The following is a 27,790-nucleotide window of genomic DNA, read 5'->3' as shown; positions in this document are numbered from 1 at the left end:
CCACGAACCACCGCCTTAATTACCGTGGTGGCTGTATGTCGACTTACCATAAGTAGACTTAATTTTATAGTGTGGGCAAGCCCTCAGTTTCGTCCTTTTAACTCCCCTCTCCATGCCTGACATCTGCTACAAGTGTAGTGGGACAGGCCAACTGAGACCACAGGCTCTCCTTAACCTTCTCATGGCCAATGTGGGGTCTCTCTGCCCCATCACAGAACAGTTCATCAAAACAGATTTACTTGGGCATATATCTCCTTGGATTTATTCATTCCCTGATATTCATCACTGTATAAATATAAAGCTATGGCCATTAAAGCACTAATTTAGGCTGAATTTCAATCACATATAAGTGGCAAACACTCAGCTTGACTATACAAAATCTAAATGTGCAAATACTCTCATACACTAAGTTCTGTATAACTTAAACAATGCAGCATCAATCAGAACCCTACAATCACCTTCTCAACCCTCCTTAAAAAAACAAGATAAACCAACACCCTTGTCCCCCACCCCTTCCCACAATGTGTTATCTTAACTTATCATTTCCAGCTCTGTACTTCTCATTCTTCTTTCCCCCTCCTTTCTTGTCAGCGTACTATTTACGTCTTTAAAAGCAAATTGGTCTTTTCACTGTCTCTGTTTATTCCTCTTTGCCTCTCTGGCCATGACAGTATTTTTATTTTTAAACGTTCAAGTCATTATCATTCCACATTGGTCTTCAGGTGTAGCAACAATGAAACTCATGCAACTAAGAGTTGGATTTGGTCTGTAAACAAGAAAGAGGAGAAAAGAGCTCCCCTTTCCTCAATCCTGCAACTTATCCCTGTGTTAACACCATGTACCTGGAGTTCCAATGCACTAAACATAACATATTTAAATACATTGTTCAACTGTAAAAGTTGTATATAAACACAAGAAGACTGGATCTCTCCAGTACATCAGGAGCAACTACCTTTCTTCAGGACCATCTATAGCTATGCAGAGGCCCTCCAGCTCCATAACTGCTCACATAGAACAGCCTTATTGGGGTTTTTTTGTTTGTTTGTTTATCTGAAGAATCCTGTTTCATACTCTTTACCCTATACCAGCTTGCTTCCTGCTGCAGAGAAGTCCTGACAATTAGGTAAACCCTTTTTATCTTAGTGAAGATCATAAATCCTCATGAGATACTCTAAGAAAGCTGAGGTATCAAGAGGCAAAACAACTTATGCAAGGTCACAAAAAGTCTGTAGCAGAGCTGGGAATAGAACCCAGATCACCTCATTCCCAGTCTAGTGCCTTAAGCACAAGATTATATTGCCACTCTGCAGAGGCTGGTAGAGAGGGAGAACTGGCAGCTGCTGGAGCAGAGAGTTCAGCCTCTGTGTAGGTGGCCCTCCTTCAAGTTAACAAGCAAAGAAGACTTTTTAACCAATACTTCTCTCTGAAGAGCCTCACGAGGACAGAAGGATTTCAGAGCCCAACATCTCATGAGTAAATCCCCACCACTTGAAGTAACCTCGCTGGCAGAGTTAGAACTGTTGGGGCATAGGCTTTAAACTGAGGCCTTTACAATGTCCTGAAGGGGTATGAGTGTGTCTCTCTCTCTTTGAAATATTGTTTTCAAAGCACTTAAATATGTTGAGCCAATTAGACAACTCTAATTCCATTTCCAGCTCTATTTTGGAAAAGATGGTATCTTCGGGCTCCTGCCTTCAGAAACATTCACATTTAGCAGATTGATGCAAAAATGTAGTAGGAAAAAAATCTTTGTTTTTTCTTAAAATCTTTGGAACAGGAAAAAATAAAATGTGTCAGTTTTGTGTACAATGCTTTTTCCTGCAGCTGGCCAGATCAGAACAGTGCCCCAATGTGGTGTGTCACTAAGCAAGCCTGGAAACATGAAACTGGACTATTAGAACAATATAGTTGAGACCTGTAATATGGTATCTAGCAATTCTACTTGGTTTTAGGCCCATCAGTTCATTGTAAAATCGTAGAATAAATTTCTGATACAAATGGTGACATGAACAGGGTAAGTAAGCTTCCTGTGCTGAAACCCATGAACAACCAATCAATATCCTGTCAGTCTGGCACAGAGTATCAATCAATCGGTCATGTCCGATTTCATAGTTAAATGAAACCTTGTCCCAAAATGTAATCAGTCATTCCTACAAGCACCAGAAAGTCCCTCTGACACATTTCTGGGTTAACCAAGATATGCAGGGTGAGCCGCTACCCCCTGCTTATAATGTGAAGGAGTCTCATCTGTGCCCACCAAGGGAAATTCTCTCAAAGCTACCAGCTGCAGGCAACACAAACACTGCCTCCATTCCAGGCTACCACAAGCCCTGCTCTTTCCCGAGGCACACTAGCAATTTACACACTCCATATAGTTACACTCACATGCCCAGTCCCTTACATTGCAGACACCTGCAGTGTACACCAATCCACTCCACCATGGAAGCAGTGAACCTGACTTTACCGGCTTCACCTCAGTTCAACACTCTCTCCTTAGGACAAGACACTTAGACATGTCTGTAGTAAAACCAAATTTAAGTTTATTTAATAATGCTTGAGTTAAAGATTCAAATAAATGCAAGTAAAAGGATTTGGAAATATAAGGTTACAGGTAAAATAAAAACATTAAAAAAATCTAGAACCTATACTTACTAACAAGTTACTTCCTTGTCTAAAAAAAGTATTTCTCACCCAATGGTCAGTCCATACAGCACCTGTCCAGTCCAGCTGAAATCCACTTTTCATTAGACACTCATGCTGGCAGAGTATCTTGTCTGTAATGGATAAAATTTTGTGTCCTTTTTCTTTCTCTTATACAGTGCAAGACTTTTCTCTCTCTTCATAATCAGAAGCATTTAATTAACTTCAGCTCAATTCTTGTGGCCCCACATTCAGTCTTTTTATGCGGGGTGTGAGGGGGAAGCTGGGTTCTTTTATCTTTGTCAAAGCTCAAGCTTGCATCTGTTCTGAACTATACACACAGGCCTGGGCTGGGTCAACAGATGTCAACTGTTCTCAGTGTTGAGTCAGCTCTGAGACCCATCCTGTTTCAGTTGTTACATAGTTTTTAAAATATTTATATTCTTGCAATAACCATGATGATATGCTAATTCTTAGCTTTTGGCAGAGGCTTCACACACTCTTTGGTGAAATACTGGGATGATGGTCAGCTAGGTGTAATATACTTGCCTGGGGATGTATGTGTCACAGTCCCCTTTTTATTTGGCCTGTCAGTATCTGTTTTCAATTGGTGTTTAAAACAGGTTTCTTAATATGTTGTGTCCCCCAGATCTGCCCCCCAAAAGAACTTTAATATTGATTTTAAAAAGCTCCTTGATCCATTTAAATGCTTTATCCAAAGTCATTAAAGATTTTCTCAGGTTCAATCTTTACAGCAATACAGGAGATTAGCTTATTGAGTCTAGGAACCAATTCCATTTTAGAATATGAATAAAGTACCCAAGGGACTTTTACCTTACTTAAAATTGTTTGACTGGCATAACATTTTTTTAAAAACTATAATTCTAGCTTGTCTTCAGGGAAAATTAACAAGATTACTAGAAATATTTCAGCAAATGGTTTGGCAATTCTACAAAACACATGAAATTGAGTTGTACAGTACTGTCCAAGCATTTACTATCTCAGTCTCTCTCTCTTAAGAATTGGCAATTCTGTCTGACTGCTGTAATAAGTCTAATTACAGACTCTTTTGGTGGGTTGAGTAAGTGAACAGGTGGTGGTGAATGGAAGGCTTCAGGCCCTAGAATGCTTTCTATCTAGATTCTTATACCATACACATCAACATGGTAGCTGACCATCTGTTTCCTTACTCTCCCTCCTTCACAAGTAGCTGATAACAAAATGGCAGCCAACAAGGAAAAAGCCACTCCAAGAAGTTTCGGTACTTCCAACAGCAGTATGTTCTTGTGGAGGTTAAACAAACATAGTGAGGATTGCCCTCTCGCTATCACAGAAGTCTCATATAAGGGAAGACCAGCCCCACCCCAATGTGATTACAGTGCAAGGTAAACATATTGTTCTGTTAGGGCTCTATAGTACAAACTAATCACCAAGCTAAAATACACTACAGCTTTGTTCTATACAGCACCATTCATATAAACGGTATGCCAAATGCTTATGGAGATAAACAATAAAAGATAGTTGGCAATATGTGATGTAATTAGAACAGTAAGGCATACTTAAATTGGTGATTAAGTTTTAATTGTAAGCTCTTTGGCATAGGAACTGTTATATACACTTTGTGAAGTGCCTAGCACAAAGGACCCCTCCCCTATTTGACCTGAGGATACTGTTATATAAATATTAAAGCCACTAATAAGGAAAAGTAAGTTGAGAGCTGCAGTCAAGGGTGAAGGGAGATTTTGGGATAGAATGGGCCCTAGTAGCATTTAGGGCTGTCAATTAATTGCAGTTGATGCATGTGATTAAAGCAGAACAAATTAACTAGACTTTTTAAATAGTCACAATCAGTTTTAATTGCACTGTTAATAATAGAATACCAATGTACATTTATTATAAATATTTTTGGATGTTCTTCTACATTTTCAATATATTGATTCCAGTTACAACACAGAATACAAAGTTTACAATGCTAACCTATTTTTATTTTTGATTAAAAATATTTGCACTGTAAAAAAGATAAGAAATTGTATTTTTAAATACACCTCATACAAGTCCACGCAGTCCTACTTCTTGTTCAGCCAATCGCTAAGACAAACAAGTTTGTTTACATTTACAGGAGATAATGCTGCCCCCTTCTTATTTGCAATGTCACCTGAAAGTGAGAACAGGGGTTCGCATGGCACTGTTGTAGCTAGCATTGCAAGTTATTACTTGCCAGAGACGCTAAACATTCATATGCCCCTTCATGCTTCAACTTGTAGGCTCTAAAGCGTTACAAAATTTTGTTTTTGACTGCAGTTACGTAAAAAAAAAAAAAAAAATCTACATTTGTAAATTGCACTTGCACCAGAGACTATATAAGATGAATTGAAAAATACTAGTTTTTAATCTTTTTTAGTGTAAATATTTGTAATCAAAATATAAAGTGAGCACTGCATACTTTGTATTGTAGCTGAAACCAATATATCTGAAAATGTCAAAAAATCCAAAATATTTATAATAAATGTAAATTGGTATTCTATTAACAATGCAATTAAAACTATATTTAATCACCACTATATTTTTTAATCTCATGGTTAATTGAGATTTTTTTAAATCGTTTGCCAGCCCTATTAGGATATAATTTAATAGGATACAGTTTGAGTTTGTGGAGTTTCTCCTGAATTCTTCAGTAAAGAGTGCTTGGTTTAACTATTTACAATTACTATAATTCATATTCTGTAGCAAGTGTGCCCCCTCCCCAACACACCTGGCATGAAGAAACAGTGCCAAACGGCAGCTAGTCTCAATAGGGTGAGGTGGCTCATTTCAGTAGCACAAACCTCATAACTGAAGGATTCCAGGAGAAGCTGGTCAGAGTGTACTTCACAATGGAGTCTCAAACTATCCCCGTCTTTTGTGGACAAAAGCTCTCCCTCCACCCCAGCATAATGGCCCATTGCAGACTCTTCAAAACACTAGAAAAGTAACTTCTCCTCACGTGATATCTACTTAGGAACAAATAATGGAAGGGTAATGTAGAAACAATATGGCAATGTCCAGGTCCAAACTGGGAAATGAGAGTGGGGCTGACCATGAAGGATGTCATGGGCGTGCTAACTAGACTTGCCTGAGCAAGAAGTGGTTTTACTATGTAACCCTCACTGAGTAAGAAATAATTTTTTTTCACCACAAAGGCAGAGGCTCACTCTTTCTCTATACCAAACACAAAGATTAAGCTCTGGGAGCCATGTTATGACTCCATGGGAAACAGCAGTTCATAGAAACATAGTCAAAAATATGCAGGAAAGAGAGTCTGGACTTATGACAATATTGCAGTCAGCCCTCACACAGATGACCAACATCTAACAAATGGTTTACACAATTCTCTGTTAAACTATTTGAATTTTATTCAGGTGAGGGGCACAGAGCACCCCTTTTGGGGATGCATCCAAGATGCATTTATTTAATTTTTTTACCTTCTTTCTGCCACATGTTCAACTGCTGAAGCTGTAAGTGAGGGGAAAAGGAGATAACCAGATCTGCACCTTCATGATGCATCAACTGGTATCTAATTTTAAACTCTAGTGACCTAGAGATGAAAAACTATGTATTCGCTTTGCAAGCTGAAGCCACCTTAACCAGTTTTTACCTTTTTGATATAAAAAGGTATCAGACTGTATCAGATACAATTTAACATTAAAAACTATAAACCACATTGTCCTCATGGAAAAATACTCCTAAAACCAAGAGCTTTCAATTCTTAATCATCAATAGGATGTGCTTTAGAGACAATATTGATTTTTATTTTCTACTGTATTTTGTCTGACCTACAAATAACCCCAGGATGCATGAGTTTTCTTATGGCTAGGCTCATTCCTGTCACTTTCTTTGTTATTCTGGTAAATTTGTAATTAACATTTAAAAAGTATAACTGTTGATATGTATGGATATGCATAGAGAGAAAGTATGTATAAAACTAGAGGTACCACATTCCTCCCCTCCCCCACAATAGTTTTTAGATCAGTTCACAAAGCCTGAGGTAACTGCTGATTGGTAGTGAACATTTCTGTGCTTCTGCTTACATAAGCACTGTTTGCAGAAATTGTGTTTGTCCTTCAGATCATCCAAAAGGTCTATATTTCTTCCACAAATCAGAGTTGTTTACTAGTTAGCATAGATTTGGCTACTCTTCATATCTCCTCTTTCTGTGAAAAAGAGCCACAATAAAGAAAGCAGGAAGCACTTGTATACTTTGCACTCATTAAATGCATAAATTCTCAAAGAAAATTACAGAACAGACAGTGTGCAAGTTATTTAGAAATTTGGACCAGTAACTGGACAAAGTCAAGTCACCAAAATGTAAAGAGTCACATCTTTACCAACAGAAAATAATTAAAGCATAGAGGTCTCAGCATATGGGTAAGTCACTATTCTTAAACAAGGAGAAAGTGGCAAATGAAATAGTATCAATTCGTGATGGGGAGGAATAGGTGGGCTTCACAACCCACAATGAATTTTTTCCCTCCAGGAGAAAGGAGGAAGACAACAAGTTGGGGGCACTTTCACAGTGGCTGTTGTAGAGGTAGGTAGCTGGGAACCCGGACAATCAGTCTACATCAGCTGCAGCTGTGTTAACTGCTCATCCTCAATAGTTTAGGGAAATTCAGAGCAAAGGGAAATCCTAAATCAGATAAGTCCAGATTACGATCAAGATCAAGTTACAATGAAAACCATTATCTATTTAAGCATGTTTTAATTGGTAATGGCAGAAGCACAAAACTGCTTTTCCTCAGACAGATGTAGCATCATGTGTTTTGCAAGACTGCATGGAATGCACTGTGTAATCCACTTTTTGCCCAATCATTGTTCTAGACTTCCATTAAAAGTGTATGTAACCCTCAGGTTGTAAAAATAACTTTGAAATATAAATCAAATTTAATTTGAAGTGTTGTCTTCCTCATTCTACAAACAAACCAATAGCTCTGACAAGTGTCCCCTTTGTCTCACTAGGATATCAAGTATGGATCATAATGGCAATTAAGATGTCAACAACTCTTTCAGTGCTGATAATTTTAGCAGAAACATCTAGAGAATGTTCCTGTTCCACAACCACAAACTAGCTTCCATGCCTCCTCAGATGTGAAAACCAAGCTGCCAAAACATCCAACTTCTAGCAATGTGCTGCATTATCAATATACAACTGTGCAGCACACTGAAGACTGCACAATGTAAAATAAAGTTTAATATAAAGATGAATACAACCAGTACAGCAGCATCTTCATGTTCATATTTCATTGGCACATAAAACCTGCAATGCTGGATCAGACCCGTGGTCCATCAAGTTTTATACTGTCTCTTAACAGTGGCCACTTCTGAGTACTTCAGAAGAAGATGCAAGAAACCCTGAAGAAGGCAGTTATGAAAAACTTGCCCACAATAGTAAAGTTGTCATTCCTGTAAAAATCTCTTTTTTTTTTTAAAATGAATGGAGCTGCCACTGAATTTCCAGTCTGTTGAAGCAGAATGTCACAGAATCCAGAGACATTGCAGCAGCCTGGACTTAAGGTCTGTGTCCAAGTACCTGAAGCTTTGACTATAGGTGACAAAGATCAAGAATCATCACACTTGCTACTCAACTGTAAAAATATCACACCACAATTTTTTCTCTAAAAGAACTCTTTATTGTGCTGATCAACATTTTTCTCTTTGTTTTGAGGTTAGAAAGCTGGTATTGGAAGAAGTAATTTCTTCCAAATGAGTATTACTGATTCATGTCACAAAAGCTCAAAACAAAAGCTGCAAGAAGTATTCCAAAGCAATCAGGAACCCTTGATGTTTATTTAATTTAACAGTATAAAAAGCAATAGAAAATAGAAAAGGTTACATATGATTTTAAAAGGTCATATTTTAAATAACTATATTTCATTTCTGAGATAGGATAACCATAAAAATGATGGTCTAATGCTTTAAAAATTCAAGTCTGTACACAACCATTATTTAAAAAAGCAACATTTATGGAGTCATTTTGAAGTTATAAAACTGTAATTTTTCTTTTTTTAAAAGTTGTCTTCCTGATGATTTAAGTGTTTCTTTTGTGGGTGGTGCAGTTTAGTTTGCTGGTGAAAGAAATATGTTGAAAAATATAGCAAACACCAGAAAGACTAAATAAGCAACAATGGAGATCCAAAATCTTGGATCTTTTATAAAGTTCTTATCAAAACAGCTGAAAATGACATAACCTATTGACATCCCAGCTAGGCCACCAGCAATGTGAGCCACAAAGGACACCTTAAGAGAAAAAGAAGTAAACTGTTAGGTTACATTTCAAGACTGAGGAATACCAGCACTTCTGTAACATTATTCATCCAAGGATTTGAAAGCACTTATAACTATTACTTTAGCTTTAACGCATGCCTATGAGATAGGTAAAGAATACATAGGGATCATTAGTATTTAAATGTAGCTACTCTGATGGAAGGCAGTAGCTGTTTAGTAGTGTACAGCTACATATCAAATTAAAACTGCAGGCATGAATCTAGGGAGGTAGAATTAAATTATTCAGAACTGGGAATTTGGCTAGAATGTGGATATACTTTTATGAAGAAAGTCATGACATCTTTGATCACAGTTTTATGCCTCATCCAAAATATGGCATGTCCCTAATGCCATGCTGGGACATTCCTTCAGAACTGACTCCAAGGGAACATGGTTCCCTATTGATTCACTAAAAGTCAGTGTGCACAGGATACAGGAACTCCCTGTCTGTTTTTCAGGCTCCTACCTTCTAGGCTCCCTCCTTGCTCCTGGCTTTTCTTCTCCATGCCTGTGCTCAAGATGCATGCCCAGGCACGTCCTAATTTCCTTCCTGCTTTATACCATGTGCCCCTATAGTATAACGGAACAGTATTCCTGACCTGGTTTACCACGCCTTCAACCTCTATTCCACCACACCCCTTCCTCCCCACACCATTCTTCATAAAAATGTATTTATGGGAACTGTGCTATTTATTACAATTTAAATAGTTCAAGGGCAGTGCCCTTGTCTGCCCTTTGTTCTGAAAGATAAGTGTGCTGTCCATGCTCAAATACATAGTAAATCTTAAACACAACTATACTTCCTTTAGTATGTTCATTGTGATTAAGCAATAAACAGCAAGAGATAAAAGTCTTGCTTTACTTACTCTGAGTTTAAAATAGACCCGTAGTTATCTTAATCAGTAGTAAGTTACCTGCATGAATTACTAGACAAGTACATTGGCAGTATAGCGAAGAAATCTACATGCAATGCTGTATTCCATAAAGATAGTATTTTATTAAATATGTAGCCTGTTTCATGGCTGGATACAGCTTCTACAAGGAAAGAAGTCTTTAAATTTACCAAAAATGTTGGTCTCAGACAGAGGTAACGGCTTTTTTCAATGTATACAGATATTATAGTAAGCACCCATCCCAGCTCTGCCTATACATTATTTAAGTTATTTAAGTTAACAAATTTAAGTTAACATTATTTAAGTTAACAAATGTATCTTCAACTTTTATAAGCCAAGTAGCTTGGAGGGAGAATTTTATCAGAAAAATGTGAATGATAATTGGGAATCATCAAAGAACACCTAACTAGATGCCTAACAAGTCACAATTCCACAGTTGAGAAAGAAGGCTCCTGATTTAGAGGGAAAATGAAGGCAGCTATAAAAAAAGTAACAAATGGAAGAAATGCGAAGTTGATAGTAATGAATATAAATCAGAAGTCTCTAAGGTGCCACAAGTACTCCTTTTCTTTTTGCGGATACAGACTAACATGGCTGCTACTCTGAAACCTTTCCATTCTATTAGTATCTCTGGAAATGTTAAACAGAAGCTACTAACATTAGACATTTTAAAATCAGCAGGTCCAGATAACTTGCATCCAAGAGATTTAACAAAGCCATCTGAGGAGCTCCCTGGACTGCTGATGTTGATTTTCAATAAGTCTTGGAGCACCAGGGAAGTTCCAGAAGACTGGAAGAAAGGTAATGTTGTGCCGATTTTTAAAAAGAGTAAACAGGGTAACTTGCGTAATTATAGGCTGATATCGATCAGACTGATATCGATCCTGGTCAAGACAATGGAGTGGCTGATACAGGACTCAATTAATAAAGAATTAAAGGAGAGTAATGTAATGAATGAAAATCAACATGGGTTTATGGAAAATAGATCCTGACAAATTAATTTAATATTTTTTTATGAGATTACAAGTTTGGTTGATAAAGGCAATAGTGTTGACCTACTATGCACAAGCTTCTGGAAGGCATTTGACTTGGTACCGCACGACATTTTGATTAAAAACTATGACGATATAGAATTAACATGGCATACATTCAAGGGACTAAAAATTGGCTCAAAATTTAGTTGTAAAGGAATCATCATTAAGCAGGTCTGTTTCCAGTGGGGTCCCTCAGGGATCACTGCTTGGTCCTACACGATTTAGGATTTTTTTCAATCACCTGGGAGAAAATACAAAGTCACTGATAAAGTCTGCAGATGACACAAAAGTTGGGGAAGCTGTAAATAATGAAGAGGACAGGTCACCAATTCAGAGCAACCAGAATCACTTGATAAACTGGGCAGAAGCAAACAATATGGGTTTTAATATGGGTAAATGTAAATGTACATGTACATGTAGGAACAAAGAATGCAGGCCATACTTATAGGATGGGGGACTATCCTGGGAAGCAGTGATACTGAAAAAGATTTGGGTGTCATGGTGGATAATCAGCTAAACATGAGCTCCCAGTGTGACGCTGTGGCCAAAAGAGCTAATGTGATCCAGGGAAATCTCAAGCAGAATTAGAGAGGTTATTTTACTTCTGTATTTGGCATTGGTGCAAGCATTGCTGGAATATCATCCAGTTCTGGTGTCCACAATTTGAGAAGGATGTTGATAAACTGGAGAAGGTTTAGAGAAGAGCCACGAGAATGATTAAGGATTAGAAAACATACTTTATAGTGATCGACAGATAGACTGAAGGAGCTCAATCTTAACAAAGAGAAGGTTAAGGGGTGACTTGATTACACTCTAAATATCTACATGGGGAACAAATATTTAATAATGGGCTCTTTAATCTAACAGAAAAAGGTATGACACAATCCAATGGCTGGAAGTTGAAGCTAGACAAATTCAGACTGGAAATAAGGTGAAAATTTTTGACATAGTAGGTAATTAACCATTGCGACAATTTACAGAAAAGTTATGGTGGATTCTCCATTACTAAAAATATTTAAATCAAGATTGGATGTTTTTTCTAGCTATTATTCTGGGGAAGCTCTCTTGCCTGTGTTATACAAGAGCTCAGACTATGTGACCACAATGGTCCCTTCTGGCTTAGAATTTATCACTCTATGAAAAAAAACAGTTTACTTTCTCTCATAAGAACATAAGAATGGCTATATGGGGTCAGACCAATGGTTCATCTAGCCCAGTATCCTGTCTTCTGACAGTGGCCACTACCAGATACTTCAGAGGGAATCAACAAGGCAATTATTGAGTAATCTATCCCATCATCCAGTCCCATCTTCTGGCAGTAAGAGGGTTAGGGATACCCAGAGCATGGGGTTGAGTCCCTGACCATCTTGACTAATAGCCATTGTTGGACCTATCCTCCATGAATTTACCTAATTCTTCTTTGAACCCAGTTATAATTTTGGCCTTCACAACATCCAACAGCAACAAGTTCCACAAGTTGATTGCATGTTGTATGAAGAAGTATTTCCTTATATTTATTTTAAAGCTGCTGCCTATTAATTTCATTGGGTGAGCCCTGGTTCTTCTGTTACGTGAAGGGATAAAAAACAACACTTTCCTATTCACTTTCTCCACACCAGTCATGATTGTATAGACCGTTATGATATCCCCTCTTAAGTCATCTCTCTTCTAAACTGAACAATCCCAGTCTTTTCTCTCTCTCCTTGTGTGAAAGCTATTCCATATCCATAATCATATTTGTTGCCCTTCTCTGTACCTTTTCCATTTCTAATATACATTTTTGAGATGGGGCAACCACAACATCATGCAGTATTCAAGGTCTGGGCATACTATGGATTTATATAATGGCATTATGATATTTTCCATCTTATTATCTCTCCCTTTCCTAATGGTTCCTATCATTCTGTTAGCTTTTTTGACTGCCACTGCATATTGAGCAGATGTTTACACAGAACTATCCACGATGACTCCAAGATTGGTTTCGTGAAGGTAATAACTAATTTAGACCCCATCATTTTGTATGTATAGTTGGGATTATGTGCCATTTTGTTTCTTTGTGCAACAGGAATCACAATCTTTCACTATTTGAAACACTATTTTTTCTACTAAATTCCAATACTTAATACTGAGGTATTATCTAAGGACTAGTAGAGCATTAGTTATAATTTATCCAAGCTATTTTAGTGAAGACTGCACTTACTTGAGGCCCATTCACAGGAGCTATAAATCTTCTGTACAGAGCAAATCCCATATCTGTTCCAACTAAAAAAAACACAATCATCATAAGATTGTTCATTCAAATTGACAAAACATTTCAGAAACAAATCCAAATAATGGGTGTAAGTTACAACATGGTATGTCTTCTAGTGGCATCTACAAAGCTAACTACAAAGAGATCATCTCACCCACAACTGAAGCAGTCACTTTTGGAGTAAAATGCAGCAACTAGTAAAATAAGTATCTGGCCAAATTCTACTCTCAGCCACAGGATTCCAACTCCTATTGACTTCAGTATCACCCTTCTAACAGAGGAAAATTTAGCTAGAGTTTTATCAAGCACCATATGTAGCTGTGGCACTACACAGGTAATTAGTAGTATTTAAAAACACAAAGAAACACTAAATAGTTTAAGGCTCAGATCAGTTTACATTATAATTTAACCTAACCCCAATTTACATTTACTTTGTGGTTCTAGAAAACTGAATAATATGCAACTGATACCTCCCTGACTATTAGTATTTTGGACTCCAAATGGGCATTCATTTTTGTACAGTTTAATACTGTGTGTCTTGTATAGTTTTTATTATCACATATACACTAGGTAGGATTAAAATTACCTATAATCCCGATGAGGAGCAATCTGAAGACTCCAAACAAAGGAATCATTTCTCTGAAGTTCTTGGAGAGAAAAAAAGAAACAATTAAGCTATATAATTATACACATGGACTTGTACATGCATATACATACATACACACAACACAGTCCACTTAGGTATATTAATATACACTAAGTAACATCCTACATTTCTATAGCGCCTTTCAAACAATCACAAAGCATTTTACTAAGGAGAGTCAGTATCATTCTCCCCATTTTACAGATGAGGAAACTGAGGCACAGAAAGGGAAAGTGGCATGCCCAAACTCCAACAACAAGCAGCTTAATCCACTAGACCACTGCTATTATCACATCTTTCACATTCCTCCTTATTTTATAATGAAAACATATGTCCTTTTGTATGCCTTTTGGTGATAAAAATTACTAAAAAAGAAGATGCAATCTGTGTACTGTCAGCCCTTTGAGAATGATTATCCAGCAAAACAATGTTTTTGTCTTACACAAAGGATACCAATTTTCTTTAGCGCCTCTCATGCCTTTGGTGGTGGAGACTCAATGCTATTTGCTGAACCAGGCCCCATCCCTGTTTACTTGAAAACTCTAGTGATATGAAGTCTTTAATGTGTCATTTATAATTCATACTGCCTCTGATCACACAGAAAGGAAAGGTTTGACTGCTGACTGAACTTCTTAAGAGAAGATTTGCTGAAGAACTGATGTTTCCATGAACTAATGTTTAGCAATGTTTAGAATTAAAAGAGTAGGACCCACCTTTGGTGACTGATTAAATTAAATCATTTTTTAAAAAGCCACCCAGTGTACAGTCAGCCTCTCTGACACTAGAGATCACTGAAGCCAAGACCTTAATTAGCAAACAAAAATATGTTTAGTTGCAGTTAAGATTATGTAGCATGACACTTCATCTGAAATCTTAAAAGAAAGAAAGTAACAAGTTACTGGGAGAGACCTATACACTCCTTTCCACCTTTGTTTTCCCTAAAACTTTAGTGATAATGCTCCCCAATACTCCATACGGTTTTCACTTCCATCTCCCACAGACACCAAAAATCAGTATGTACCCCAGCTTCATAAAACTTGCATTCCAATGCAAAACCTTAACAGTGATCTCATGTGCTTTTACATCAATTATACTGAAAGACCAGAACATCTGATTGTCACACATTCCAAGCATTTGGGAAGTTATTCTGGCTAAACAATGCTGAGGTCACCAAGATTTTACGTTAGACTGCAAGTTTGATTAAGCTGGGGTTTGTATTGCTTTTTGGTATGTGTGGGAGATAGACATAAAAGATTCACAAAATAAAGGTTTAAAGTTCCTGTTAAGCTGAACTACTGCATCCAAAATGAGATCAGTACAATGAGACATTTACATGAATGTACAGCCAATTTTTAAAGGGATACACAAACCCTCATGCTTCAGGGCATCAGTCAAGTTCTAACTGAAGCCCTAGAGTTTAGAGGGGTTTTTTGGTTTTGTTTTGTTTGTTTGCAGCTTATTCCATAATTGTGGGGTTTCCTATACTTCTAAAGCATCCGATTTTGGCCACTAGCTGAGACAGAATACTGCACTACATGGGATCACAAATGGCAGTTTCTATAGTGCAATGTCACTTTGGCTGAAAGTGATGTCAACTGCTATATTCACTTTTTCCTCTTTTAATAACACAAAAAGCATCTATAAAGCTTTGATTTCTCAAGGACAGACATGGTTTGTTCAGCATATATGTATGTGGGAGTTACATTTTCCTTAATTATTCCTCTTTGCCGAAAAAAATTGAACATCTTATTTACACAAATAAGATTTACCCAAAAGTGAACAAAGATCCACAAAGAATCTGTTTTTTTTTCTGGGCATTTCTAATTGTTTCCTTACCACTAAAACATTCATAAAGTATCCTCCAATGAGAGCATAGACTCCTCCTGAAGCCCCTACGAGAGCCTGGAGGGGATCACAGACTGAGCTAGCCAAGGAACCTGAAAAGACAGAAATGTCCTTAGAACTAGAGTCCTAATGACAACTTTAAGATGACATTTCCTGTAAACACCTGAGAGGAGTAGAGTGGAACATAGGGTTGTTTTCTAGTATGTTATTACGGTAAAAGGTTGGAGTCCAAACATTCTCTGCACCAAGAGAACTCGTTATGTTACACAATCCAGTATACCAACAACTTTGATTGCCCTGTTCAGGAAAGGGGATGTGGCAATAATATACATTGATTTTCTGATACAGACAGTTCTTCATTTAAGCTTACCCATTTCCCATTACACACTGACCTCCAATCACTCCTGCGAGATACACCAGACTAACCCGATGCCCTTTATGAACCATTTCTAAGGGGATCCCCAAAATAAGTTGCAGAAAGAGATTTCCTAAAATGTGTTGAATGCTGCAAGGAAAAACATGTTGATATTTAAATATCAAAACTGTAATTAACAAACACTTAAAGTTTTCTCAAACCATAGCAAATACATAATAAAATGGCATGCTAGCATCCTGGGGGCTTTATTTCTACAGCCAAAATAACTTTTTAAAAGTTAGTAAGACAAAATAAAAGCTGTTATAATTATATACTCGAATAACTGAAAATAAGTAAGCCTTACTTTTTAGGGGGTGGAGTCTGGGCTATGCATTTGGATCAGAAAGGCCAGAGTCTGCATATAAGTCAGAGTAAGGCACTCTGGTGGAAGGGCAGGACTGGACCACAGGTTATGAAGAACAGGTCTCAAAAAAAAAAAAAAAAAAGTAAAACATGGCCATAATGGGTCAGATCCATGGTCCATCTAGCCCAGTATCCTTATGACAGGCCAGTGCCAGATGCACCAGAGGAAATGAACAGAACAGAGCAATTATTGAGTGATCCATCCCCCATCATGCAGTCCCAGCTTCTGGCAGTCAGAGGTCTAGGGACACCCAAAGAACGGGGTTGCAGCCTTGACCCTCTTGGCTAATAATCATTGATGGACCTGTCCTCCATGAACTTATCTAATTCTTTTTTTAACCCAGTTGTACCTTTGGACCCTAGCATTGAGTTCCACAGATTGATTGGCACATTGTGTGAAGAAGTACTTTCTTATGTTTGTTCTAAAGCTGCTGCCTATTAATTGTACACGGTGACCCCTAGTTCTTGTGTTAGTGAAGGAGTAAGTAACACTTCCTTATTCACTTTCTCCACACTACTCATGATGTTTTAGACATCTATCTTATCCCCCCTTAGACGTCTCTGTTCAAAGCCGAACAGCTCCAGTCTGTTTAATCTTTCCTCATATGGAAGCTGTTCCTTGCCTTTAATCATTTTTGTTGCTCTTCTTTGTATCTTTTCAGGTAGGATTAAAACTATACTACTGCCATGATATCTATACTACCTTGTACTGATCTCGCAAACTAAACACTGATGGATTAGGCCAGATTTTGGACTGGAGAGTGACACCTCACTGCTGCAGGAAGTGATGCTGGCAGTTCACTAGGTGGCACTCTTGTCATTACTGACCCTGTCATGGGGAGCTTCCCTTGAACATGGCCACCTTTGTGGCCTGCAGGTTCATTGCCTCCAGCACCAACTCAGGTTATTTCAACTAATTACTTAGACTGGGTTATTTCAAAACCAATATCACCTTTGTGGGAGTCTGATTTATTAACTTTTCTACAGCATGTAACTCACTTCTGAGTTGAAGTACACATCCACTGTAGGTCCATGTAAGAGTCCCTATAGACTTTTTGCTCCTGTTCAGGAGGTCCCAGCCCTCCTCCCAGAGCTGGGCAATATTTCCATCAGTTTCTCTCCTTGAAACAGCAGCCTTCCATTCTCCTCTTTTGCACTGGGTTATAATTTAGGACAGCTGTAGGGCCTTATCAACTTTCAGCTGGCCCCTTACCCTAACTAGTCCTCAGGCTCAGAGGGTACAACAGGCAGTGCTCTCCTGCTGTTGTCTGCCCTGTTATCAGGGAAGAGGCAGCATACTAGTCCCCTTCTTCCACCTCATACCTGGTTGGTTGGGTGAGAGGGGAGCCTTGCCCTGGCCACTCTGCAAGGCTCCTGATCCAAGGCCCTTAAAAAAAACTGTAATAAAATTTCTCCCAAACATTATTTATTCTTGGGACTGCTTCCTTGCCACAAATACCTCTCTTATTTCTTAGCCTATATAAAAACCTCCCAAAATATTGGAAGGGCCATGCCATGTGACTGGGGTTGGCTCACAACTAGGCATCACTACCTTTAAGGGGACAGCCTACCATGATGCAGATCCTACTGCCCCAGAAACATCATCCTGCAGACAGGTCTTAAGACTAGGATCCTGACCACATCATCTTTATAAATCTTACAAGGTAAAATCTTTCATTTTCCTAAATGAATACATGAATTTTTGACGCAGATTGAGATTTTCAGAGGAACCTAATGGAGTGGCACCTAACTCCCTTTGGCTTCTCTGAAAAACCCGTTTAGAACATAAGAATGGCCAGACTGGGTCAGACCAAAGGTCCATCTAGCCTGTATCCTATCTTCCAACAGTGGCCAATGCCAGGTACTTCAGAGGGAATGAACAGAACAGGGAATCATCAAGTGATCCATCCCCTGTCACCCATTCCCAGCTTCTGGCAAACAGAGGCTAGGGACACTATCCCTGCCCATCCTGGCTAATAGTCATTGATGGACCTATCCTCCAAGAACTTATCTCGTTCTTGTTTGACCTTGTTATAGTCTTAGCCTTCACAACATCTTCTGGCAAAGAGTTCCACAGGTTGACTGTTTGTAGAGTCCATTGTTACATTGCTTACCCAGCATGCACTAGCATATAAGAAATGAATCTCCAAGCTTCATCCCTCTTGTCAGGCCTATAAATAAAGGGACTGTTCCAGACACCTGTATCCAGCGTGATCCACTGTTTCTGGGGCTTCCAAACAGCATAATAAATGAATACAGCCAGCTGGAAACAATGAGAGACTTTAACAACTTCTACAACCATTTGGAATTATGAAATATAAACAATTTTCCTCCAATAATCCCCAAATCCTTGATATATAATTGTCTCATGGCAGATTTCAAACCTTCTATATACAGAAATGCATAATTTCACTAACATAAAACTGTGTGTGTAATGGTCAGAACACACTGGAAACAAGGGTAGAGATGCAAAAACCAAGCACTCAAATTAAGAAATACCAGATTTAAAGGGGTTCTTGCCACTGTACACGTTCTTTAATCCCATTGACTTCAATAGATTTTAAGGATATGCCTGAGTATTCCGCTGAATCAGGATCTGAATGACAGAGCAGTACAGTACTGTAGAACAAGAAGTTTGTGTTAATGTAACTAGAAACTGAAACCTAATCAAAATGCACAAAGGGGCAGAGTTAAGGTTACATAGGCAATCTCAGTCCTAGCATTTCCTAATGTTCAAGTGCCTGGTTTTCCAACTCAAACATTCTTTTCGCACAGGAAACAACATACAAACACTGGACTTTGAAAAAAGAAAATTGAAAAAATGAAGAAATTCCATCATGCATTTGCTAGACCACAGAAGAACAAGAAGTCAGGATTCCTGGTTCTTTTGCAGGCACTGGGTATGCAGGACTTCATAACCAAAAACAACTTGGCCTATACTTTCAGTGAGACAGTTGGATTACGTGGCTGAAACTGGAGCCTGCCACAGAGATCTCTATTTTATCAGCATTTCTGCCAGAAGTGAGCTTGTGAAATGTCTAAGGTCCTTAGTTACTTCACATATACTATGGGGGAATAATACTTGCTAGGGATATGGGGTCTTGCTGGATAAAGATTGAGAAGTGGACAATTAATAACCAATCAGCGGAAGAGGCAAGACTAAAACTCCTGGGCTCATAGCCCGGTTGCACCTTCCCTCGGTCAAAGATATTTTGACTGGGGAGGACAGCGAGGTCATCAAAATTGGGAACATAAGAATGGCCATACTGGGTCAGACCAACGGTCCATCTAGCCCAGTATCTTGTCTTCCAAAAATAGCCAATGCCAGGTGCCCCAGGGGGAATGAACAGAGCAGGTAATCACCAAGTGATCCATTCCCTGTCGCCCATTTCCAGCTTCTGGCAAACAGAGGCTAGGAACACCATCCCTGTCCATCTTGGCTAATAGCTATTGATGGACCTATCCTCCATGAACTCCTCTAGTCCTTTTTTGAAACCTGTTATAGTCTTGGCCTTCACAACATCCTCTGGCAAGGAGTTCAACAGGTTGACTGTGCGTTGCGTGAAAAAATACTTCTTTTTGTTTATTTTAAACCTGCTGCCTATTAATTTCATTTGGTGACCCCCTAGTTCTTGTGTTATGAGAAGGAGTAAATAACACTTCCTTATTTACTTTCTCCACACCAGTCATGATTTTATAGAGCTCCATCATATCCCCCCTTAGTCATCTCTTTTCCAAGGTGAAAAGTCCCAGTCTTGTTAATCTCTCCTCATATGGCAGCCGTTCCATACTCCTAATCATTTTTGTTGCCCTTTTCTGAACCTTTTCCAATTCCAATATATCTTTTTTGAGACGGGGCAATCACATCTGCACACAATATTCAAGAAGTGGGTGTACCATGGATTTATATAGAGGCAATATGATATTTTCTGTCTTATTATCTATCCCGTTCTTAATGATTCCCAACATTCTGTTCACTTTTTTTGACTGCTGCTGCACATTGAGTGGATGTTTTCAGAGAACTATCCACAATAACTCCAAGATCTCTTTCTTGAGTGGTGACAGCCAATTTAGACCCCATCATTTTATATGTATAGTTGGGATTATATTTTCCAATGTGCATTATTTTGCATTTATCAACACTGAATTTCATCTACCATTTTGTTGCCTAGTCACCCACTTTGAGAGATCCTTTTGTAGCTCTTCGCAGTCTGCCTGGGACTTAACTATCTTGAGCAATTTTGTATCATCTGCAAATTTTGCCACCTCACTTTTTACCCCTTTTTCCAGATCATTTATAAATATATTGAATAGGACTGGGCCCAATACAGACCCCTGGGTGACACCACTATTTACGTCTCTCCAATCTGAAAACTGACCATTTATTCCTGCCCTTTGTTTCCTATCTTTTAACCAGTTACCAATCCATGAGAGGACCTTCCCTCTTATGCCATGATAGCTTACTTTGCTTAAGAGCCTTTGGTGAGGGACCTTGTCAAAGGCTTTCTGAAAATCTAAGTACACTATATCCACTGGATACCCCTTGTCCACATGCTTGTTGACCCATTCAAAGAATTCTAGTAGAGCACATGCAGTTTGGTTTCGGATTTTAGGAAACTTAATCACCAAGTGCAGAACAAGTTCTCCTGCGCATGTGCCAGTAGCAACTTTAAGAGGCTCTTAAACTGGCCAAATGAGTGTGGATTTTCATAGGTTTAGGACACCTCTGAACTGTCCCCTGCTAAGTTTCAAGTCAGAAGAAAATATTTGCAAAATAGTTTATTTCTCCACTAAGCTCATTCTCGGAAAAGGCTGACGCTGAACCATTTTTGCTCAAATATTTTAAAAAATTCAACATGAAACAGAAACCAGAGATGGAAGATTTCAGCCTGCATTGTTAAAATTTTCCAGACTTACAAGGAACTGAAAAATACGGTGTTATAGTGGTCAATATGTATAATATGGGCTTCAAATGTGCAATGAATGAGAAAGAAGTTAATAAATAGAAAATAATCAAGAAGTTAAAAATGCTCAATTCAGTATGTTTTATGATCACATGCAAACTCCAGTGCTGAACAACAGACAAGAAGCCTGTGACTCTAAAGTGAAACAACTGCAATGTGTATAATCTAAATCCCATAGTTTGACTGTTGTTACTGTAAAATAATAGTGTTCAATGCAAGACAAATGCAAATATTTACGTTACCAGGTAAGAACCCTTACCTCAGCTATACTAATGGAAATGATGAAGAGGGGAGGAGGGATACAGTTTGCCCTTTCCAGGTAGGTTCCTCTGGCATTTTCAGGAAGCATCCATTTGGAAATGGACTCATGGATCTTGTCACAGGTAGTACAAACTCTAGAGTTTCCTTCATTGTTTTCCTTCTCTTCCTCCTCACCAGACATATCCATGTTCATCCTCTCCATATTTCTTACTTGAAAAAGGCCAAATACTTAGGAATTTCAAAAACCTGTTCCAGCAAACATACAGATTACTATTTCACACACAATCAGCACAACATTCAGATGACTGGTAAATTTTACAAGAATAATCTCTTGCATTATGATGACAAATTTACACATCATTTTTCATCCAGAAAGCTTCCCCAAAGCACTTTATAAACTTTACCCGCCACTCCACCTCTTGTCTAACAGCACAAAGCAACACTACACAACAATTAAGACAGAACTGAAGACTCTTGCTTCCAGGTAACATTACAGGGGAATGTAAGGTAAGCACAATACAACCTAGGACTACGGGGCTAAAAATTCCTTTTTTTTTTTTTTTTTGGGGGGGGGGGGACGGGAGCGGGGGGACAACCATCATGAACTCTTTAATGACCCATTCAATGACCTCAAACTATAAGCTAAAGCAGCAGCAATTTGCATCCTCTACACCTCTGGAGGCAGTATCACTGACCCCTTCCATTTGGGATTCATAGGGCAAAAAGGAAGCAGCTTTATTTATGGCTTCATAGGATATTGCCTGGAAATGCACTGAATCAAGTCTCTCCCCCTGTAGGCTATACCAGCCAGGTCCAGATCACTGCTGGAGTGGGGACTGTAGTCAGCTAGTGTCATTGAACGAAGGTTGTTGGGGTCTCTGGAGTCCCACAACCTAGGTTCTGCCAGTGTAGGTCTGGCCCTTTCTGTTTTTCAGATATACTATGTAGATTTCTTTTCTCTCAGATAGAAATACCAAGATTGATTAGATGGGTACATCCACCTTGAAATGTAGTCAATTAAAATACACTAACATACTTTTCTGGTGCTACACCCATCCCCCAAGTAACTCTGTCAATTTTGTGGTTTTACAGTCACAAAATATTTCTCTCCAGTTGATGTGTGAAAGACACATGAAGGAGAGATGGGGAACAGTAAAAATGATTGTACAGAAGTGCTGTCAGATGCACAATGTAAATGAACTTTAAAAAGGAAATCTCTTTATAATCTTTTAGACAGCCATTTTAAGTGTTACTTGTAACAACAGTAGGTAAAAAAACCCAAAAAACACAAGTTGAGTGTCCCTTTATTTAGTTGTAATTCAGCGTAACTTGCAGACAGAAGCATTTTTTTAATATAATTTATCTCAGACGTGCTTCTCAGCTGCCCCTGATTTTGCAAATATTTTTGTCCTGACCTTGATCGAAAAAGAAACCAATCACAAGAAAATAACGTTCCAGAAATAAATTGCTTATCTTTGGGTTTTTTCTATTATTAAAGACAAACACTAGATCGGGGTGGCCAACCTGAGGCTGAGAAGGAGACAGAATTTACCAATGTACATTGCCAAAGAGCCACAGTAATACGTCAGCAGCCCCCCATCAGTCCGTTCCCCCCCCTGCTCCCAGCACCTCCCCCCCTGCACCTCCCGATCAGCTGTTTCATGGTGTGCAGGAGGCTCTGTGGGGGGAGGAGCGAGGGCATGGTAGGCTCAGGGGAGGGGGCAGGAAGGGGTGGAGTTGGGGCAGGGCCTGTGGCAGAGCCAGGGGTTGAGCAGTGAGCACCCCCCGCCACATTGGAAAGTTGATGCCTGTAGCTCCAGCCCCGGAATCTGTGCCTGTACAAGGAGCCGCATATTAACTTCTGAAGAGCCGCATGTGGCTCCAGAGCCACAGGTTGGCCACCCCTGCACTAGATCAAAGCACAACAACAGAAACAACAATTACACACTCTTTACTAGAAAGTCTCTGACCTAGGCCATGTCTACACTACTAATTTTTGTTGACAAAAGTGATTTTTGTCGACAAAAATCAGAATCTCATGTTCACACTTGCTCCCTTGGTCAGCAGATTGCATCCACAATGGGGGCACCATCATCGACAGTGTGAGCATTGCACTATAAGTACCTGTCCAGCTGCTAAGTTGGAAAATTATATTAGATATCAGAATGTTTCTTCTTTCTCCTAAGGATATAGCTATGAGAGGCTCAGTCTTACCTCTTTTTTTAAAAAAAGAACAAAATGGTGCCCCAGCAGCAAAGCAATCCCTAGGCAAAGCTGAAATTTTACTTCAGTAGTAACTCCAAGCATTAATGACAACTACTAGCACTAAAAAAAAGCACCCCACTTATTATAGTATCTAGATGATCCTAAGAGAACTTGCTTCAAAGTACTGTCTTTGATCTAGCTTGCGGGATATGAGTGGTAAACAGACTCTAGGCATAAGGTATTTTTAAACGTGTTCTCAGACATTGGATAGGTCCAACTACCACTGTGGTAAAGCAGCTGTCTGTAGTGTAATGCTAATTTAAGAAAATATGATGTCTTTATGGCCAATTTTTGTTTAAATAAAAAACACCTCTCCACCCACTTCTCAATCTCCTTTAATCAAAAGCAGTGTTAGTTTATCTGGGCTGCATTACTGGTTGTTATGGGTTTCTAGTCTAAGTTTTACACGTTCTTTAAATATTGCCAACAGAATGCCTTTGTGGTACTGGCACTGAACAAAAGCAACTGCAGGACCCTAGACCGCTGACAGTTTTTTAAAAATACTAGCCATTATAATTACAAACCCACTAACTTCATTGAAGAAGCACTCTGTGGCTGTACACGCTGAAAGGATAGACTGGAAACGCTGTGACATGGCTATTTCAGAGGAATGTTCTTCAGCCTCAAGGCACAGCCCTTACAGCGGCTCTCTGTGCAAGAGCCGTTTTTACAGGGATACTAAAACCCCCAAATGACTGCACTACACTCGTATCTCCCCAGCCAAAGGCTGGTGCTTGGCCCTGAACGTAGGAGGCAGAGAGACTGTCCCCGCAACGGCCTGGGCAGCTTTTCCCCCATGAAGCGTTTCTGGGGAGTTTTAGGTCAAGAAGCTGAACCAAGCGAAGCTACCGAAGCTGCATTCCAGCCCCGCCTGCGAGGCTCAGCGACACTCAAGGGCTCCCTGTGGGGAGCAAGGCGCCAAGTTACCTCATGGCTCACGGCCTGGCCCCGACTTCCAGACAGGACCACCACGGAGACCAAACCGCTGCCGCCGGCCGGCTGGCTCGCCCCCTCCCCGTCACGCCGCCCGGCTGCCCCGGGACCTGGCTCGGCTCCGGCCTACCTGGCGGCTCCGAGTTCGGCTCTGCCGCCTCAAGTCTCTGCGCCGGCCGCTCCTGCTTCTGTAGAGCAGGATCAGCCCCCGGAGCCGCTCCCCGGCCCCGGCCGGCCCCGGCCCGCCCCGGCGGCAGCTCCAGGAGGAGCCTCCCTCAGCCACATTCTCGGGGCGGGCAACCGCCGACACGCCCTCGCAATGACACGGCCCGGCCGCACGCCCGTCTCTCCAAACTGCATCCTCCGACCCCTCAGCCCAGGGCTGGACCAGTGCCGGGGCTTCAGGGGCTGCAGCCCAAAGGCTTGGGCTGGAGGGACCCGCAGGCCGCATTCGGCCCGCGGCAAGTGTCCGGCTGCGAGCCGCACCCCGGTCCCCGAGCCTCAGCTCCCGCCCGGCTGGAGTCGCGAGCCCCTGCTCGCCAACATGCCCCTGCAGCCCCCAAGCGAGGGTGTTCAGGGAATCTCTGCACACTGCCACCAGCGCTGGCTCCGCAGCTCCCATTGGCCGGGTGCTGCAGCCAATGGGAGCTGCGGGGGCGGGGCCTGCTGGCACGGGCAGCGCGCACCATGCAGACTGGCCTAGCTCCTCTGCCTAGGGGCTGGAGGTGACGCCACCTGGGGAAGCAGAGCAGCACAGGAGCCAGGGCAGGCAGCGATCCTGCCTTAGCCCTGCTGCACCGCTGACCAGGAGCCACCCAAGGTATGCGCCTCCCCGGCAAAGCCTGCAGCCCACACCCCCTCCTCCCCACTCTCCGACCCCCTACCCCAGCCCTGAGCACCCTCCTGCACCCAAACTCCCACCCAGAGCCTGAACCTCCTGCTCACCCCAACCCCCTGTCCCAGCCCTGGCCCCACCCCAGAACCCACCCCCACAGCTAGTACTACACCCCGCCGCCCTGTATCCCAATCCCCTGCCTGAGCCCACCCCCCAACTCCAAACCCCTGGGGGCCCCACAAAATCTAATAGGCCCCGGCCCACAGGAGAGTTAATCCAGCCCTGCCTTGGCCACAGAGCACCAAGAGAGCGGCAGCGCTAATTCAAAATTGGGTTGCTACCTACGTTTTCCCAGTATCATCCCTTTTTTTGAGGTAGCTGTTCTGGGAAATCCAGAGGGGTGCTCAGTACACACTGTTGGCTGTCCAGTTTTATTGGCGCAGGATCATTGCAGAGGTCCTGATTTTTTTGTACCTCAGAGGTGGCAACTTTAATCCCAAATCTCACCCTCACCACATCCCTATCTTCCCTGAGCATAGTCCCCATGAAACTTCTTCAACCCCTCCCCCCATCCCCGCTGAACCGTCAATCCTTGCCAGGTCCTTTCATCACCAATCCCTCTATTCCAATAGCCCCTTTTCCCCTCCACGGGCACCCACACCTTTATCCTCAATTTCCCCAGGCCCTCCCCATCCCAAACCTTCCATTAACAATCCTCCCCACACTCCAATCGCCCCGCAAATCCCTATCCCAACCCCTCCCCAGGCCCACTTATCCCTCCTGCTCCACCCATCTCCACCCACCAGGTCCCCAATCCCCCAGGCACCCCCACACCCTAATCTGCCAAGACCCACCGCCCATTCCCACCAGGAACTCCCACTCCCTAAACCCTTGCATCACATCCTGCTTCCCCTATCAGCCTGGGAACCCCAAATCCCTCACACCTTGCAGGCATCCTTATTCCCCCACCCTTATCTCTCCATCTCCAAACCCCATAGTCAATGCCTCTGAGGATGAGGACCACATTCCCTTCTAGGAGGAGAAATCCCAGGGTCCCCACATTAGCCCTTCTACCCCATCTGTATTGCAAAGGAGATGTAGTGTTCTCCAGTCTCCCTCTCCCATCAGTCACTGTAGGGTCTGTGCTGGGGCCCCGCTAGGGCTTTCTGTTTCAAAGGCAAGGGTGGTGTGAGGCCAGAAGCAGAAGTTGCTGCGACAGGCTGTGCCCTAAGCAGGTGGCACCACAATTAGAGAAAAGTCAGAGGAGCAGGTAGCTCCCATGCCACCAATGGGAGGTGCTGAGGGGGCCCCAGTCTCATGGGAGAGATGTGCTGTGTTTGCCACAGCAGCCCTCAGTACATCACTCGAATTGTTGTTAGGATCACCATAGATCTCATTTTGGCTGGGACAGTCCCCTTTTTAATCTCTGTCCCTGTTGTCCCAACTTTTTTTTGCAAAAATGGGCATTTGTCCCGTTTGCTCTTGCCAACTTGATCAGTTGGCAAGAGCAAACGGGACAAATGGGGTGCAGTGTGAAGGAACATATGTGGGAGCGAGTGGAGATGCCAGCCCCATGCAGGCAGGGCTGGGGGACAGAGACAGCATTCCAGCATGTAGGGGGCAGGCAGGGTTCCAGTGACCAGCAACAGCCTCACATGGGGGTGGGGAGCAGGCAGGGTTCCAGAGACCAGCAACAGCCTCACGATGGGGTGCTCTGGTGAATAGCTGGGGGTGTCCCATTTTCCTTTTGGGAAATATGGTCACCCATCTCCAGCTGGCCACAATGCAGCAGAGAATCTCTTACCCCTAATCCTCCTGAACCGCCCACCACCCCCGCTGCAAATTGAAAAGCTGGGGCAATTTGCACTCAATGTTCCCTCCAAGTCGTTATTAATATAAGAACAATGGCAACTTATAGCTGTTGTTTCCAGTAGGAGGCTATTAAAATGAGTACTGGGATCTGGTCGTAAATATCGGGGTGCGAAGTCCTGGTGACAGTAATGTATTCTCTTCCTCTATGCACCATCAGTGTGTTCCGAAGATGGTTCGAGATACTCTTTAGGCTGTCGGTCGGTGTGCAGCGCAAGCGTCGTTAAAGTTTTTTGTCATCGTAGGTTCCGTGCGAAGACGGGGTCCAATTTGGCAAAG

General features: G+C 41.2%; 1 protein-coding gene across 3 annotated transcripts; it reads right to left on the bottom strand.

Annotated features, from left to right (window-relative positions):
* Positions 1 to 8,308: 8,308 nt before the first annotated feature.
* RHBDL2 (rhomboid like 2) lies at positions 8,309 to 25,407 on the bottom strand. 3 transcript variants are annotated; one of them, XM_074934483.1, is made up of 8 exons: positions 24,938 to 25,407; positions 21,608 to 21,855; positions 18,499 to 18,647; positions 15,999 to 16,111; positions 15,598 to 15,698; positions 13,705 to 13,765; positions 13,068 to 13,129; positions 8,309 to 8,913 (listed from the first exon to the last, which is right to left on the bottom strand). In XM_074934483.1, the coding sequence occupies exons 2-8, from the start codon at positions 21,809 to 21,811 to the stop codon at positions 8,734 to 8,736; spliced, it is 870 nt and encodes a 289-aa protein (XP_074790584.1). In that variant the 5' UTR covers positions 21,812 to 21,855; positions 24,938 to 25,407; the 3' UTR covers positions 8,309 to 8,733. The 3 variants fall into 3 exon arrangements, with proteins under 3 accessions (XP_074790584.1, XP_074790585.1, XP_074790586.1); XM_074934484.1 differs by lacking the exon at positions 24,938 to 25,407 and adding an exon at positions 24,802 to 24,933; XM_074934485.1 differs by having other exon boundaries at positions 8,788 to 11,108.
* Between the last annotated feature and the right edge of the window lie 2,383 nt (positions 25,408 to 27,790).

Source organism: Natator depressus, chromosome 19, assembly GCF_965152275.1.
Source record: "Natator depressus isolate rNatDep1 chromosome 19, rNatDep2.hap1, whole genome shotgun sequence".
Classification (NCBI taxonomy): domain Eukaryota; kingdom Metazoa; phylum Chordata; order Testudines; family Cheloniidae; genus Natator; species Natator depressus.
The sequence above is the reverse complement of the archived record's forward strand: the minus strand, read 5'-3'. Positions and strand labels throughout refer to the sequence as shown.

Coding starts and splice junctions, on each gene's coding strand:
- RHBDL2 (XM_074934483.1), bottom strand. CDS start 21,811: ATGGAGAGGATGAACATGGATATGTCTGGTGAGGAGGAAGAGAAGGAA. Junction 18,648..21,607: donor TTTCCATTAGTATAGCTGAG/GTAAGGGTTCTT, acceptor CATTGTTTCCAG/CTGGCTGTATTCATTTATTA. Junction 13,766..15,597: donor ACTTTATGAATGTTTTAGTG/GTAAGGAAACAA, acceptor TTTCTCTCCAAG/AACTTCAGAGAAATGATTCC.